The sequence below is a fragment of the Cyrtonyx montezumae genome, unplaced genomic scaffold, assembly GCF_038088225.1.
Source record: "Cyrtonyx montezumae isolate F1298 unplaced genomic scaffold, pur_monq_1.0 scaffold_3, whole genome shotgun sequence".
Lineage (NCBI taxonomy): Eukaryota > Metazoa > Chordata > Aves > Galliformes > Odontophoridae > Cyrtonyx > Cyrtonyx montezumae.
The window spans coordinates 146,535,682-146,553,660 of NW_027072034.1; the positions used below are offsets into that span (position 1 = coordinate 146,535,682).

At 40.4% G+C, this 17,979-nt stretch overlaps 2 protein-coding genes and 1 long non-coding RNA gene across 3 annotated transcripts; 2 read left to right on the forward strand and 1 right to left on the reverse strand.

Annotated features, from left to right (window-relative positions):
• The first annotated feature begins 1,532 nt into the window (after positions 1-1,532).
• On the forward strand, positions 1,533-3,975 carry LOC136051889 (uncharacterized). Its single transcript, XR_010622506.1, has 2 exons — positions 1,533-1,984; positions 3,175-3,975. It is a non-coding gene; the product is annotated as an uncharacterized LOC136051889 (long non-coding RNA).
• A 4,158-nt stretch (positions 3,976-8,133) lies between these two features.
• On the reverse strand, positions 8,134-10,213 carry TPRKB (TP53RK binding protein). The gene is made up of 4 exons (XM_065741563.1): positions 10,031-10,213; positions 9,758-9,880; positions 9,291-9,467; positions 8,134-8,270 (listed from the first exon to the last, which is right to left on the reverse strand). Exons 1-4 carry the CDS (start codon positions 10,169-10,171, stop codon positions 8,187-8,189), a joined length of 525 nt encoding a protein of 174 aa, XP_065597635.1. The 5' UTR covers positions 10,172-10,213; the 3' UTR covers positions 8,134-8,186.
• A 109-nt stretch (positions 10,214-10,322) lies between these two features.
• ALG10 (ALG10 alpha-1,2-glucosyltransferase) lies at positions 10,323-16,367 on the forward strand. Its single transcript, XM_065743563.1, has 3 exons — positions 10,323-10,489; positions 11,296-11,493; positions 15,200-16,367. Exons 1-3 carry the CDS (start codon positions 10,325-10,327, stop codon positions 16,253-16,255), a joined length of 1,419 nt encoding a protein of 472 aa, XP_065599635.1. The 5' UTR covers positions 10,323-10,324; the 3' UTR covers positions 16,256-16,367.
• The last annotated feature ends 1,612 nt before the right edge of the window (positions 16,368-17,979 follow it).

Here is a 17,979-nt window from a genome sequence, read left to right on the forward strand (position 1 = left end):
CAAAACTGCACCATATGAACTTCGAAGGATAGCTTTCCACCAAGAAAAATGATGATAAAGATGAAAGAAAAAAAAAGTTGGGAGAACTCAATACTCAACTATATGTCCAAAACTCAAAAAGAAACAGGAATTAAACAGATTAAGCTATTGAGGAAAGAGTCAAATAGGCAGCAAGTCACATAGATCTTAAGACTGAAGTAGGAAAAAAATAAACAGATAAAAACTGAAAACATACAGGGCAAATTCAGTGTGCAGCTTTTATTGTGGCATCTACTGCCCTGTAACTATTATTTAAGAATACAGGTATCCAGCTCCTTTGGGACAATCCAAATGTTGTAACTATGTCCTCAGAGTCGCATCTGAATAGCTGAAAAAGTCAGTGGATTTTTATTATTTTTACTGATTTTTTAATTTCTTCCTTGAAGTCATTATACTATTTCTATTATTCTATATTTAGTGCATTATTAATAACAAAGGATATGATACCCTCAGTAACCCCACTGGCTACAGTAACTTTTACTTCTCACATAGCTATTAGACTTAAAGGGCAGACACACATCAATGGAAATGTGCATTGACGTACTGTCTGTACAGTGGAAATGCATTCATTTAAAGGAAATGGAGACTCAATTCAGTTTATATTAAACGATTACAGACTTGATGAGATCAAAATAGCTCTTGTTACAAGCACTATTTATGGAAAAGATTTAAGATAAATGAGAGTGTTTGTAAACAAGCTCAGTATAAAGTTTCAAAGTATTTAATCCTGTAAACATTTACTTTACATTTTAAGTTTCCCGTAACAAATCTAGAATGTAAATGAGATCCCAAGACATATTTGGGCATTGTTAATAGTTCTAATAAAACTAAAAGAACCGAGTATAAATTATATAAAAATATAAATACCATATGAAAGAAAAAGTCCCAGAAGTACGAGTTCAGATTTGTCTTATGTTAACAGCAATTACACATGTCAATAAGCTTAAAGTAACATTTAAATAAGTAATACGTTTATTTTATTTGTCTAGCAGCTTAAAGATGTTGCATGAAGACATTCACATTTTATTTTGGAAAAGGACTTCTATCTGACTTACAGATTTTAATACTGTATATTCATGTGTCCTACAAATGCTTTCTGCACTTTTGGATGTATCATAGCAAACCATCATAAACCCAACTAATCATGTAATGTACAGCTTTGTGGAAAACTTCTACATTAGCACAGTATCTTATTAATTAAAGCTCCAAGTGATTAGGGAGGAATAGAATGTATACAGCTTAGTTATTAACCATAATTATCCAAATGTTTTATTTTGTGCTGATATATTGTTTATTGACTGCCCACTGAATATTACTATGTTATAAAAATAATCAGAGTTTTAAAAAAGACACGTATTTTTTATAAAGAATACTTGAACATTAGTGCACATCTAAGTGATGGTGGCTTGAAATTTCATTCCAGGCAAGTTAAATCCAATTACAAGTGTGGAAAGGAACTAAGTTTTATGCAAAAAATAGCCTGTGATCTAATAGAATGCTGTAAGTTACAGCTCATCCTGCATGTTTCACCACCAGCACCCTCCATCTGTGCCTCACTTCTGTTGCTGTGAGTTTGGCAGCATTTTAGCAGCTAGGCACTGTTTATAAGAAGGGATCCCAGCAGCTATAAGAAGTCAGACTTTGGGATTACTCATCACTTGCCTTGTGAGCTGCCTCAGGTAATTTTGCAAAGAACTGTGACAAAATTATCTCTAGAAGACCAGTAATTCAAGAATGTTGATGGACACATATTAAGCACCCCCAGACTGGTGCTGGTCAAATTGGTGAGCTTGGAAGGAAGAATTTTTGTGTTGATACAGAGTGAAAATTTTCCTCTTTTGCAAAAGAACGCAGGGATAAAAAAGGACAACTTCTTCGTCTCTGCAAGAAGAAATCTGATTCACTGCGAACTCAATCACCAAGATAACATGAATGTTTCCAGGAGGTAAGCTTCACATACTGCATTCCTTGCAGGCAAATAGGAATAGGAAGGCAAAATACTGACAGGAACAATATTCTGCTTTCAGTCTTTACGTGATGCTGACAGATAATCATGAGCTATGCTACTTGATGTGTGCTTACATAAGACAGAAGGCAGCCCTTTTCCCAGGACAGAGGATAAATGTGTATTTCTTATTCCAGTAATACTTTCTGTAAAATCTCAGCTGCTGAACTTGTCTTTATTGATGAATTACCTTCGCAGATTGCTTTCCTAGACTTTGGTTTTTAAAGTCAGTTCTCACAGCTTTCTTGCAAGTGTGCGAAAGTATCTAAATATAATTTGTGCTAAAAACCTCTTTACATTTAAGCCATATACTCTGTAACATTTTTTCTTTATAACTCCTACTCCTCTGTGATAGTAACAGCAGAAACATGTATGAACCAGAGCTTTAATGCATTTGATGGTTTTCAGACCCCTTTCTGAGATATATGAAATTCACAATGCCGTCAGCATTTCAGTTCAGATGGGCTTGTGGGCATTCACCATTTTTCTCTCTTTAAAAAAGGAAGCAGGCTCACTGGGGCTTAGCAGGCAATTTTTCAGTTGAGATAACAGTAATTGGAGATTGCTTACTATACAGCAACTCTTCCAAATCATTTGGGAAAGGTGGCAAAGTGCATTCAGAGAAATCTGGAGATACTGCTTACTCCTGACTGGCATCTTCAGCTAAAGAATACCTCGACACAGACCACCAAAATAGAAACACATTTGTCAGAGTAGAATGGGAAAGTGTCATAGCATGTGCTGCTCTTATTCCCACAGATTAAAGATTCAGAATCTAGTATTGTTTATTTTTAATATATTTAACCCCACTGCCCTCATAATATTGCAAAATGTCAGGATATGCTTTTACTCATAGAATTGATCTGTATCAGCAGTAAGAGCAGGGTCCTTCCTCTCAGAAGCCTGTATGCAGTCTCTCTGCCTGTCAGTGTGAGAGATATACCAAATGGCTGGCAAATGCTCGACGTTTCCAATTATGGGAATTACTTTATTTGTCTCATGGAGTTTGAAGAGCTCTTTCCCAAATCTAGTCTATGATTTAATACATACTCTGGGCTTCATTATAAACACTATAGAACTGTTAATAAACAGAATCATTTTTATCTTAGTCTTGTTTTTTGTTATGGCAGGATACATTCCCTCCGAGCTCACAGACAGAAAACCAATGCCAACACACATGAGAACTGGCACAGTACCTCTGCATTCAAGCAACAGCGTGGAGATGAGCTTGCTACAGTCCTTACGCTGTACACTGTAATTGTCATGGTCCTTCTAATGGCAATTTGGGGAGCCTGGGCAAGAAAGGATTCATACGTATAGCAGCAGTGTGCTTCCTCTGTTAAATATTTAAAAATATATATTTGTACTGATTATTTGTACCCAGGAGGTACAAAAAATGGTACCTGTATATTATAGCTTAGTCAAAATTGCTTCAACCGTGGTTACTTGGGGAACTGAACCTGTGAAGAGATTAAATAGGCGAAGTACAGAATGTGACTGTGAATAAGGTAACATAAAACTGTCTGCACTATAAATATATTTGTATTACCATTTGCATGTAGAATTTTAAAAACAATATGCTTGCAGGAAGAAAGGTTCAACCAATGTTTTTATCAGTCAATCTTTTGTGTATCTAAGCAGCTTTCCATTTTTTGTCTTAACATTGTCCATTCTCTACCTCTGCTAATACTTCCTGTCCCAATCCCTGGTAAAACACACTGTATGTATATAAACAGGCAACTAATCTGCCACGTCACAACATAGGAAAAAAAAATCAATAAAAACAGCTATCCTGCAGGCTAAGGACCTCTGAAGACATCAAATATCATCTCAGTGGCTGAAAAGTTTATGTTGATAATGGGTCTTGCTTCTGCATTTGTTTAACTTCTTGTAATACCTTTGTAAACTCAGGAATAAACCCACCAAATAAATTGTATTTGTAAGTATCTTTTGTTGCAGGGCCACCTGGCCCAGTTTTTGATCTTTGCACAGTGCAGCACCACAGACATATCTATGTCAGCTCTAAACAGGCCACTGTGGAATCAGTATTCCTGTATCTCCACGGCTCTCACTGAGTTGCAGGATTTAGGTAAATCTCCCTCTTTGGGTAAACCACCTCTTCTTGGTTTAGAATGAGAGCAAATCTTTGCTCATGCTTCCTTAAGAACAGCTCACACTGAAATTATACTAAGAAACTAGATGCTTAGTATATTAAATACGTAGTCATAGACCATATGGCGCCCAGTCACATGTGCTGTATATAGAGTCCTAAGCTACATACTTGGCTTTTAGAAACATATAGCTCATATTTCACAAGTACAAACTGGACAAAAAATTAGCCTTGATTCCTTGTTCTGCTATTTTCATAACAGTTGCCTTCAGATGTGGCCACAAAACAATCAGAAGTTGTATGGGTGTGAAGGCAGCCTATGCTCTGCTTCCTTCTTTGCCTGAAGAATTTATGTCCCTTTCCCGTCACGGCTGATGTGCCATATGAGAGAAGATACATCTCCCCAGCCATGTGGTGGGCACACATCAGGTCTTGCACAATGCACCATCCTATAGGAGAAAGCTTCTAGCAGACACCCAAGGAGGAAGACTGCTTCAGATATACACCTCTCATACAGCAGAGAGGCCAGCAGTTCAGGCGAGTCATACGTGAGATCTGCCTGGGCTGAAAGCTTGGGGGCCATTTTAACTCAGTAATCAATGACCTGCAAACTTCTTTGAGTGCTACAATCTCTCTGCAGAATGCAGCTTTGTACATTCTCCTCTTGGTTTCCCTGTCTCCTCTATTTTGGGGTTTGATTAACTTGTTTATTTTCCCCTAAGAAATTAATATATTGCAAAGCATTCAAGCAAGAAAGACAGTTCTGTGTAATACTAGGTTTTAGCTATGGACTTTCACAACATCCCATCATACACATGCATAACGTTGAAAAAGCAGCACAGGCAATAAACAAACAAACACACACAAAAAAAGCTAGAGTGGCTGCACATCATTGTTTAGGATTCAGTTATTGACTTTGTCAATACTGCATGTATAATTCTGCTCTGAAGCACTGGAGATCCAAATAGAGTATTGAAAATGCTTGAGTTTCCTCTCTAAGTGGATACAGGATATGAAGCATAACTGAGTATTCAGCAGCAAGACATTCAGTGTTTTGAAAACCTTCCACCTTTAATTTTGATCGAAAAAACCCTCAACTTCCTCAAAGAATATGCATGGATTCCTGTAAGCCTGGAGGCATTCAAGGCAAGGCTGGATGTGGCTCTGGGCAGCCTGCTCTAGTGGTTGGTGACTCTGCCCAGGGCAGAGGGTTGAAACTAGATGGTCTTTGAGGTTCTTTTCAACCCATGCCACTCTATGACTATGATTCATTCTCTGAATTTGAGCAACTGTCAGAAAAAAAGCAAAGGTGGAACACAGCACAACATGATTAATGTGGGGGTCAGGACGAATGAGAGAAAGCAGGAATATAGGGAACGTACCCTCTAGAGACTCACTGAAAATTTTGGTTCATGATTATTCCCATGTTCTGGCTGCACTGCAATCCTTAGCAACAGGAGATTGGGGGAAGAAAAACTTGCTGCACTAATGCTGATCGCAAGACATTTATTTGACACTCCTCCATAATCACCTCCCAGATCTCATCACTTAGCTTTGTAGAAAAGTACTCAGTTATTCTGAAGACTCTGAGAGCAATCTGGTACTGTACTTTTCAGTCAGGATGGGTATACATGTAAGACTGCTTTATGGGCGAAGAATTGTACAGAATTATATTCCTAATAAACAAAATGAAATTGCACATAGAAGTTGTAAAAGTTTCCCTCCCTAGAGATAATCAAAAGACATCTGGATTTTGTGCTGGTCACCCTGCTCTAGGTGTCCTTGCTTGAGCAGAGGCTTGGCCCAAATGACTTCCAGAAGTCCCTTCCACCCTCAACCTCTCAGTGTTTCCTTGAAACAAACAAAAAATCATTTTAAAGATTACTAGTGGAACAAACGGCACTATCCTGAGAGAAGATGGTAACTACTTGCTCACTTTTTCCTACAAAAAAGAGCAGAGTTGGATGCAATCAGGGAAACACTGGGGCAGTGTGGGTGTTCTCCATAACTCTAGAAGTACCTCTCCTCATTTACCATGTTAACATGGCAAAAAGCTTCCCACTTCTTTTTTGGATTACTATTTTGCAAACGGAATTGACTTAGCTAGTCCAATACACACATGAACAAACAAAAGGAAAATTGTGGGAATGAATATCAGAGGGGAATCAGTCTTTAACAAGAGGCAGTTCACAGACTGGCTTAGATGTACCATCAGGAGAGATCTTAGGCTGTAACATATGTCTAGGCTGGTTTGGATGTATCAACTAATTCCTTAGTGTAAAGTATCTTTTATTTTCCTTAGACTTTTGCCTTGTTGGAAAAAATGGAGAGTAACAGTTCAATTATAGGTCTTCAACTTACTAACATTTAATGTGTTCAGAAAGACAAAGGCAACTTTGAAAGGTCAGCAAATTCTATGTTACTGGTTTTTGTAAATAATTTGCTTAATTTGAACAAAGTAATTAGGGCTAGGGGAAACCTGTGGTCTTGTAGGGCTATGGCACATACTCTCACTGTCAGACACAAATCATCTCCCTGATTAAACAATGCTGTGGAGCCTACACCTATTTATTCCCAGCAAGTTGACCCAGGAAAACTCACACCTCAGCTCTCATAGTAAATCACTTTCCTAATTTAACTTGGAACAGATGACAACAGTAACAAACTAGTTACTAGTTCTACATCCATTAAATAGACTCACAAGAATTAGAAGCTGAGAAACTCAGCTTGGAATGTGTGTATCAATTGTTACCCAGTGATCCCTTCATTAATATTTCTTTTATATTCAACAGAGCAGACTGATGATTTACACATGTTCAAAAAAGGCTGTGGTTTAAGCATACCTGTCTGCTGTTACTTTAAACTACCACAAACAATGTCAGCAGTTGAGACAGCAAATGTGATGATATACTCCATGTACTGACTGGACTGTCAGAAAATGAAAACACATCTTTTAATTTACATAGTCATCCTCCCATGCAGATGCTACACATTTTATTTCAAGAGACTCAAGCTCTTCCAAGCTCTATCTCTCACTACTGCCTCACATTTTCAAGAGGTTGACACATGCTGTATAAACATCTTTATACCAAGAAATCAGTGCAGCCACCTCTCGAGTCCTTTCTTATGATAAACCTTGTCATTCCCTGTTCAGCAAATCAAATAGTACAATGATTCTTTCAGAACACTATATGAATTACATCCAAAATTTAAAGTGAGCAAATTAATTCTGCAGATTTCTCTGTGAATTCTGCATCTGGGAAATCTGCATCACCATGCATCATTCAATGTTATGCAATAAAATGACCTCTCATTATCATTTAACTCCAACTCTGAAGTAGCATGGCAACACATTGGTACCAAAGCACTATACTGCATCTGATGACACTGGATTGCCAGGCGTAACATCACTCATCCTGATCTTATTCGTTGTTCTGCACATGTCAGAAGCTGCTGTTCCACACTGCACCCATCAGTGGGTGCCATGGTGTACCACCCCATTCCTTTTTCTACAGGGAGGCACTGCAGCTGGTTTATAGAAACCCTCCTTTTTTTCCTAGCCCGTCTGCAATACTTTACAGAAAGATATAGTAGCAAAATTATTAAACTCATATTGTCTGCTGAAGTCTCAAATCAAATTAAGGTAGGGTTAATAAAAGAATTATTTACAATTTTTGAAACTGTAATTTTGTTACCTGGTGATAATAAAACATTTGCTGGAAAAGTAAACACAGATTTCTAAGCCTTCTGTTTATGAGCTTAATGAACTGGCAAAACTTGTTTCTTCTTGTGCAGAAAATGGACTGAAATAGCTGCTGCAAATTCTGCTATGCACAGCCGAACTGCTCTCTGTGCTTCAAATACAGCTTGGATCATCCCTACCTCAAAGCTCCCCATTTCTGGTTAAAGATGTCACCAAATAACTTGTTATCACACCATGTTCTTTGAGACGCAGGATATTGCAGTGAATTGTCTTTGTATCTTAAAAAGACCTCTTTTTACTTCAAAAAAATATTTATTTCCACATTTTCATTAAACATCTTTTGTTGAGATCCTGCAAATAATACCATCTAATAAGGTGCCAATTTTTTCTTCCTGAGGAGTAATCTTGTACATCTGCAGGAAAAAAAAAAAAGAACAATAAAAACAAAAACTGTGTAAGGAAAAAAATGGACTGCATACATTAAAAAAAACCAAAAACATATACGCACACACGAGAAAAGGTTTTCTGCTTTTTTACATTAGACTCATCTTTCAGGTGTAGGTGAACTGGTGTAGGGAACCTGCTTTGGCAGGGGGCTGGACTTGATGATCTCTTGAGGTCCCTTCCAACCCCTATGATTCTATGATAGGTCAGATAGAGTTGGAAGTGAGAAACTAAGCAAATTCTGAAACTGAAAGAAACAAAAGAAAGCTAAGAAACTGAATGAGAATGGTACTCGTAGATACACTACACTAGGGATTTAATTTAGTAGTTGGGTAGGGATAGTGATAGGAGGATGGTTGGACTAGATGATCTTGTAGGTCCTTTCCAACCTTATGAACCTATGAACTACAAGTGGTCCAATTTTGGTGCTGTTTCCCATCATTACTTTGATTGAGGTGATCAAGAAGATTTCAACTACTTGAATTTTATGCATGGGATGGATGCTTTTCAAGAATATTCTTCAAATTCTTCAAGATACCTTTCTATCACACGGCAATCTGTTATGAGAGCACAAGCCCTAACAGAACTCCTAGCAACACATTCTTATTTAGCCACTCATGCCGAGACTATTTGGGTGTTGAAGATTATGAAATACCTTAGGATTAAAAATTTGTTTTCAATTAAATGCAGATTTGTCTAAGAAAACAGGAAGCAAAAGTGATTGTATGGTTGGCACCAACCAGGAATTCATTTTCATGGTCCAGCTTCCTCCTGACTACCTTAAAGAATCTGCTGACTTAAAATTTCTGATGTCAGTGTGTGATAACTGAAATTTGTTTTCCACAGTAAAGAAAAAAAAGTTTCCTGTAAACAAAGTTCACAGTCATGCAGAAGAAATAAAAACTCTATGTGAAAAGTGAGATATGCTATAAGACAATTACATACATCGTTCCTTTTATTAACCCTGGTTATCTCTTCAGGTTGCATACCTTTTTAATTTTGGCAATGTCTGTTAGCTGGGGTAGCTCATCTAGAGAAACCTGTTGGCCTTCTACTTGAGATGCTATATCTTCCAGATTTACTGTATTGTCTCTGTCTTCAACCAGAACAATGAGTAGTGCTGTGTCACTGTCTGAAATGCCAAACTTTTTAAATGCATCTGAAATCTGGGAAACGATTAAAAACATCAAAACATTAAACTTATTACATCAAAATAATCATTATCTTGCTATGTCTTTTCAGTTATTGGATCAAATAAACTAAGAGAATAAATTAACATGTGTTAAATTAATGGAACTCTGAAAACCAAGAATGGATATCAGCATATTAGTGCTATTAAAAATAATAGTAGCTTCCATAAGTTTGTTAGGTTAAGTGGATATCTATCACTGCCCGGCTGCACAAGTGTATTAACAAGTTTCTCTGGCAAAAATGACATCTGAAGAATGTATCTTACATTGTTGTTTGGTGAAAGGTTGAAGATAATTTCTGCATTGAGAGATCTGGTCTTCATTTTACCTATCTTGTGTAGATGAACTGCTTTGTTGACTGCCACAAGAATTTGAAAAGGATCTACAATCTGCAAAATATAACCAAATTTAAACAGAGATTCAGCATAGTATTTTGGACTCCAGACGGACCAACTAATTTTGATAGCCTAAGCCTGCAATCATAAAGGCGAGCAGTATGACCCTCCCCGCCCCGCGGCCTGCAGGTCGGCCGAGCTCACCATGGCGGGATTGATGAGCGCTCCTTCGATGGAGCCCTCCATGGCCTTCCTCCGCAGGGCGGCTGCGTTCCGCACGCGGGCGAAGAGCAGCAGCGTAACGCTGCGCTCGGGGAACAGCTCCAGCGGGTACGTGACGTGCATCCCGCATCAAAGCGCTCAGCTCTATCTACTCGAGACGGCGTCCGGCGTCCGCTGGGCCGAGCAGCTCCGCCCCGCAGCCGGCTCCTCCCTCCTTCCCTCCGGCCTTCGCTCCTCCCCTCGCTCCCGGACGCGCGGCCGCTTCCCGGCGGCGGCATGGACGGGTTGGAGGTGTACGGCTTCTTGGCCGCCATGAGCGGCTCCTTCCTGCTCTCGTCGCTGCTCTTCGCCGCCGTCAACCGCCGCCTGCGGGATCCCTACATGGACGAGGTGTTCCACGTCCCGCAGGCGCAGGCCTACTGCCAGGGCCGCTTGCTGCAGGTGGGCCCGGCCCTCGGGGCACCTCGGTCGCGGTTGGCTCGATCCGCTCCGGATGGGTTATTGCTGCAGGAGGGAGCGGGGAGCTGAGGTGGTCCCCGCCGCGCAGAGCCTGGCTGCTAATGCCTGATTATCGTTAAACATCCAGATGAACGAGGGGGGTGATCCTGCCCCTCTGCTCTGCCCTGGTGAGGCCACATCTGGAGTGCTGTGTCCAGTTCTGAGCTCCCCAGTTAAAGAAGGACAGGGAACTGCTGGAGGGAGTTCATAGGAGGGTCGCGGAGATGACTGGGGGCCTGGAGCATCTTCCTTATGAGGAAAGGCTGACGGACCTGGGACTGTTTAGCTGGGACAAGAGAGGGCTGATGGGGATCTCATCAGTGTTTGTAAGTACCTAAAGGACAGGAGTCAAGTTGATGGGGTGCTTGCCACCAAAGAGTGGCAAGCAACAGTAGAGAAGGGGTAACAGGCACAAACTGGAACAGAGAAAATTCCATACTGACGCAAGGAAGAAATTCTTTGCAATCAGAGTGATGGAGCACTGGAACAGGCTGCCCAGAGAGGTTATGGAGTCTCTTCTGGAGCTACTCAAGGTCCTTCTGGACACCTCCATGTGTTACCTGCCACAGGGAGCCTGCTATAGCAGGGGGTTGGACTCTTTGATCTCTAGAGATCCCTTCTAGCCTCTACATTTCTGTGATTAACAAAGCAGAGTAGAGTTTGGAATTGCATATCCAAACCCTGCTGCACATCTGTGGTGCAGTTTTTGCATGACAGCAGCCCTCTGACCCCTGTTTCTCATTCTACAGTGGAACCCCATGATCACCACCCCCCCGGGCCTGTACCTGCTGTCGGTTGGTGTGATGAAGCCAGCAGCCTGGCTCTTTGGCTGGACGGGCAGCGTGGTGTGTTCCACCGCCATGCTCAGGTTCATCAACCTCCTCATCAGCGCCGGCAACTTCTACCTGCTATACCTGCTTCTGCTGAAGATCCATCAGAAAAATAAGGTACAAAGTAGGATTGTTTTATGTACCAGTACAAACAGTTTCTTGACTGTGTATGTTAACTTATGTGAACTACACCCAGTTTCATACAATTACAGGTACTACTTACTGTCAGTTTGACCAAGGAGGCTCTTGCCTTTTCTCTAAAAAAGGAAAAAAATATTTTTTCCCTGTCAGAGTTTGATCCTCTGAAAATGTACTTATGTGTGTATCGTTAAGCAGTCGCATTGAAGCATGGCCTCAGTTTAAGGGAGTTGATCCTGTCTCTCTATGCTGCTGAGACCTCATCAGGGGTACTGCATCCAGATGTGGAGTCCTCAGTGCAGGGGGGATATGGACCTGTTTGGGGTGCATCCAGAGGAGGCCCACAAAAATGATCCAAGGAGTGCAGTACCTCTCCTATAAGGACAGGTGAAAAGAGCTGGGGCTGTTCAGCTTGAAGAAAGCTGAGAGTGGCCTTTAAGTATCTGAAGGGGAGCTGTAAGAAGAAAGGGGACAAACTACCAGCTTCTGTTGAGATTGCACAAGGGGAAATAGTTTTAGACTGAAAGAGGGGAGATTTAGATTGGATATATGGAAAAAAAAATTACTACAAGGGTGGTGAAGAGCTGGAACAGATTGCCTGGGGATGTGGTGGATGCCTCATCCCCGGAGACGTTCAAGGTCAGACTGGACCACCCTGATTTAGCTGTGTATGTCCCTGTTTGTTGAAGAGAAGTTAGACTTAGATGACCTTTAAGGGTCTGTTCCAACTCAAACGATCCTATGATTCTGTGAAATAAAATAATTTTCATGTGAACTTGTTGTCCAACGGATAATAACTACTTTAATTGGTTAGGATTTTCCACAAAGCTACCTGAATGAAGCCCTGTAAGGCATGTTTGAATCAAAATGTGTTCTTTAGAAAAAATACTACATCCAGTGTCAATATTTAGAGTTGGAAAATAATGCAAGTTCTCTGTAGCATCATGGAAAAGGGTCTGGGGGTTCTGGCTGATGGCAAGTTCAGTGTGAGCCAGCAGTGTGCCCTGGCAGCCCAAAGGACCAACTGGAGTGCACCAGGCCCAGCACTGCCAGGGGGCAAGGGGAGGGCTCGTCCCACTCTGCTCCAACCGTGCAGCCTCACCTCCTGCACTGGATGCAGTGTGGGTGCTGCAACATCAGAGGCATGAAGCTATTAGGCAGTGTCCAAAGGAAAGATTTGAAGTTGGTGAAGGGTCTGGAGGGGAAGACATATGAGAAGTGGCTGAGGTCCCTGTGTTTGCTGAGCCCAGAGCAGAGGAGCTGAGCTGAGTCCTGATGGTGGCTGCAGCTCTCACAGGGAGCGGAGGGGCAGCGCTGAGCTCTGCTTTGTGTGACAGCGACAGGGCCCGAGGGAGCGGCATGGAGCTGTGTCAGGGGAGGGGCAGGGAAAGGGGTTGGGTAAGAGGTCTGCACCAGAGGGCTGTGGGCACAGAACAGACTGCCCGGGGCAGTGAGCATGGCCCCAAGCTGTTGGAGTTCAAGAAGCATCTGGAAAACATTTCCAGAGCTATATGGTTTGATTTTTCATGTGGTCTTGTGTGGAGCTATGAGTTGATGATCCTTATGGGACCCTTCCAGCTTGGAATATTCTATTTTTCTATGAATAATTTAAGTGGGAAGGGGTCTTGGGAGGTCTATAGTCCAACCTTCAGCTTAAAGTAGGGAAGCCCTGAGATCAGACCAGGTTGCTCGGTGACAACACAACCTCAATGGGCAACCTGTTCCACTGCTTGACTGGCCTCATGATAGAAGACTAATTTTTTTTTTTAACATCCATTCTGAACCTTTCATTTCAGTTTATACCCCCTGTCGCTTGTCCTCCCACCAAGCACCGTTTGAGGAGCCCAACTCCCTTTACCTTATAACTTCCTCATAGGTAGGCTGCTGTTCAGTTTCCCCAAAGCCATCTATTTTCCAGGCTGAACAAGGCCAGCTCCCTCAACCTCTTTTCTCACAGCAGGTGCCTCAGCCCTTCACTGTCTTGGTGACAGTGTCCAGGTGTCTCAGCCCTTCACTGCCCTTGCTCCAGTTCAGTAATGCCTTTGTCCTATTGTGGAGCACAAAACTGGATGTGGTATACTAAACATGGCCTGACAAATATGGAGGAGGGAAAGATAATTGCTTTCCTTGGTCTGCTGCTTGTCAGTGCAGCTTAAGAGGCCGTTGATGTTCTTTTGTGCTAGGGCACACTGCTGGTTCACATTTACCTTGCCTGCTGAGACCCCCAGGTCCTTCTCCAAAGTCGATTCTCAACTTCTCTGTGCCAATGCTGTGTCTTTGCAGGAGGTTCTTACTTCCCAGATACATGCATTTACATTTGCCTTTGTTGAATTTTATAAGTTATATGTAGCTGGATTCTCCAGCCTGTGTAGGTCACTCGGAATGGCAGCCCAGTCCTTGAGTGTATTTTCTGTGTCACTGCAGGTCAGTGTTGTCTGCAAACTTGATGAGCATACTCTGTTTCTTCATGTCACCGAGAAAGATGTTAAACAGGACAGATCCCAGTAGAGATGCCTCCAATATTCTTCTTATCTTTTGGTAGAGTTTGATACAGCCCATTTTTACCTATGTGCTGTCTGCCTGTCCAGACTATAACAGTTATATTTGGATACAAGTCAAATACAGTTGTATTTTTAAAGTGGTGATGCATCCACCATTGCAGTAGGTAAATTTTCAGTGGTTAATGGCCTAGTCACAGTCTTTCAACTTAGTGAAACTTCTTTAGTTTCACTTTTTATTTATAAGAACATTTTTCCTGTTCCCCGATTCCTTTACTGTAAAGGGTATGTTTGCTTCCAGGAGACTCATACGTGTTTAAGCACATGGCAAGTCACCAAAGTAGGTCAAATTCCATAAACTGTTTACTTTTTTGGAATACTTAATTTTATGTGTGGAGGTTGAAATGTAATTGTAAGAAGACAAAAGATAGTAGTACAAGCATGAGAAATGGTGTTTCTGTTGCTGCTTCTTTGAGCTCTGAGCATTTTCTCTGTCTCTTTTCTTTATGGTGGTGACTGTTTCCCAAAACTACATCCTTCAGAAACATAATGTGCCATGTTTTATTGTTGTGAATTGCATCGTATCATGTAGCGAGTGAGGTAATTGGCAGAAATTTTAAACAATGCAGTCTCCTGTCCTCTCTAAAGTTTCTTTTTTAAGTTGAGAATTATAATGAAAATAAACAATAAAAGCTGCACCAAAGATGAGAAACTTGAGCTGGCCATTTTGTGGGCTGGCTTCAGAAGACAAAACAGCATGGTGTGTTTTGCTCTCTTACAAACAGAATGTGATAATGAGATTGCTGTGGCATAAAGGACTGAATATTTTTTTTCCATTAATGTATTTTTTTTATCCTAGATGTGGGTGCAATTACAGTCCCACAATGACTTTGATGTCAGAAGTATGTGAAACCCTGATGTATAAAAGGAGTTGGTGTATTTTCTTTGCCATGTATTTATCTCATCAGCAGTCAAGTTTAATGTTTTTATTTGTCTTTTAGCATTGTATTATCCAGCATTCTGTATTAACATAGCAAGAGCTTAACAAAAATGTAGCATTTGTAATCATACAACAACGGAATCAGAGGGTGTAAGAGATTCTATATTGTCATAATGTAATTCTCACAAAATGTATGTGTTTTTTTTAATTGGACATTACTAATCATATTTCTCTGCTTCTTCTCTAGGCTGTGTGTGGTTTCCAGAGAATCTTATCTTCATTAACTCTCGCAACGTTTCCCACCCTTTATTTTTTTACATTCCTTTATTATACGGACACGGGATCAGTATTTTTTACTCTCTTTGCCTATTTAATGTGCCTTTACGGTAACCATAAAGCTTCAGCTCTGCTTGGAATTTGTGCTTTCATGTTTCGTCAGACAAATATTGTGTGGACACTTTTTTGTGCTGGAAATGTTGTTGCAGAGAAGCTAAACGAAGCCTGGAAGACAGAGTTACTGAAAAAGAGAGATGAAAGGATCTCTTCCACAAGAACATCATTTTCTGATCTGACCATAATCATACAGTTTCTTATTCAATATCTCCTATCGCCGAAAAACTTAATTACACTCATTACTTTAACATGGCCATACATTATATTAGTAACTGCCTTCATTGTTTTTGTCTTTGTCAATGGCGGCATAGTTGTTGGTGACAGAAGTAGCCATGAAGCCTGTTTGCACTTTCCCCAGCTGTTCTATTTTTTGTCCTTTACTCTCTTTTTTTCCTTCCCTCATTTACTGACCCCTGCTAAAATCAGGAAATTCCTGCAGTCATTGCGAAGACACCGTGTGCAGTACTGCCTGATCACTGCCATCTCTTTGTTCTTGGTTTGGAAATTTACCTACGTTCATAAGTATTTACTAGCAGATAATAGACATTACACGTTCTATGTCTGGAGAAAAATCTTCCAGAGACATGAGCTCGTAAAATATGGGTTAGTTCCAGCCTATATATTTGCTGGCTGGAGTTTTGTTGATACAATAAAATCAAAATCGATATTCTGGATCTTAATGTATTTTGTATGTTTGTTGTCAGTCACAGTTCCCCAGAAGCTCCTGGAGTTCCGTTATTTTATTTTGCCATTCTTAATATACCGGCTCAATATTCCATTTCCACCTGTTTACAGACAGCTTGTTGAGCTGGCTCTTTACCTTGTTGTGAATGTAGTAACATTTTATCTTTTCCTAAACAAAACGTTCCAGTGGCCAAATAGTGTAGAACTCCAGAGGTTTATGTGGTGACCTTTTCATAACCTTGGTACCCTTATGGAAGTCAGGTTCCGTTTCAGAATTGTGGACTCTGGAGCAAAGTACCATGTGTTGTGCTATATATGGACTATTTTCTCCCAGAGAACTGGAGTATGTTCTTGAAACAGAATGTGATATGTTGTAATGCTCAGATATTGTAAGTATTGAATTTCTGGGCTCCCGGAATTAACAAATTTGGTAGGAGATAATATTTGGCAACACTTGCCATTAATTAATGTGAAACATGGGAGGTGTTTACACTCATTCTTCATTATAAAATATTCTCTAAAGTACTTCAGGGTGTCTTAGTTTATGTCTCAGAGGTTTGTCTTTAAAACCGAGTGTTTTACAAACAGAATGTTGGCTCTTTAATCATGCGGACATTTTGGAAAGCAGTAGTTAGAAAATACAGTGGTGGCTGCCTGCATCTACGTTCTTTGGGGGAAAAAATGTTACTGTGCAACAAAAGATAAATTGCAGTTGGTATTTTAACCTATTTGAAGGGAAGTAATTTATGTGTGTTGGACTGAAACGTGTCATTACACAGTGGAATGCGGTATAATGAGTGCCCCTTTAAATAATAGGGCTTTTATGTCCCAAAGTTCACAGTGTGTATTCAAGTAGGATATGAGTGCACTTGCACTTCCAAATTGAACTCAGTGTTTCCAGGATCTTTGACTTGTAATCTTAAACAATTACTAATGGCACTACTGGACTGTTCTTTTAAGTGCTTTTCATATGTATGCAAATCTAATGAAACTAAGGAGAATGTGTATTTTTTACAAGGGTAAAATACAATGGTTGTTGTTTGTTGGTGGTTTATTTTTATTTTTATTATTTTTATCTTTAAAAGCATTCAGTGCATTACCTTCAGAATAAAAGAAAGCTGTGATGCTTCCTGTCAGTAAATGGCTTTAATGAAAGGCTGGAAAAAAAAAATTCAAGTTAACAGTTAAGCAGTTTTTATAAACATGACTAAATGATGTGCTGAGGGCATCGAAAGTTTCACGTACTGCGTAGCATGCCTGAGGTCTTGCCCTCTAAAGTACTGTCTTTGCAAAATACCATCTTTGCAAATGTATTACTAGCACTACAGTCACTCCGAAATGGAATCTCACTTCAAAAGTCAGTACTGTGGAGTTGGTTACACCTAGTGGTTCTCTTACTTATTTCCTTTATAGTATGCAGATCAGTGTTCTGGCTCTGAGCCCTTCCCTTGAAGATTGTGGCTATCTCATTCTCCAGTCTAATATCTTTGCGGCCCTGTTTCTTCTAAGGAAACCTTAAAGGCCACTCAATAAGTGGGTTTATTTCAATTGCATTTGAAGCACTTTTTTGAAAGTTGCTGCTTGCTTTTTGTCCTGTTGCCAGGACGTTAATTTGTTGGCAATGTGTGTACAGTAAGAGAAGGCATTTTTTGATCACTCTCTGTCTGGCTTTGCCAAGTTGAATGGCCAAGACAAATGTGGATTGGGTTGCTTTTCAAGAATGGTTCCTGTGGAGTCCAGGATGCTGTCCTGCACTGTGATTTTACTGCGATGGATTTCATCCAATTCTGTTTTTGTATAATATTCTAGTACAAATGTAAACAAGATAAAGAGCATAGGCATATTTCAGTACAACTTCATTTTCAACCTCAACTGTTAGTACTGAGCAAGTTGGAATGGTAACATGGGAAGGGGTGGGGATCTGGTTAGAATTCTGATCTACCTTCTAGG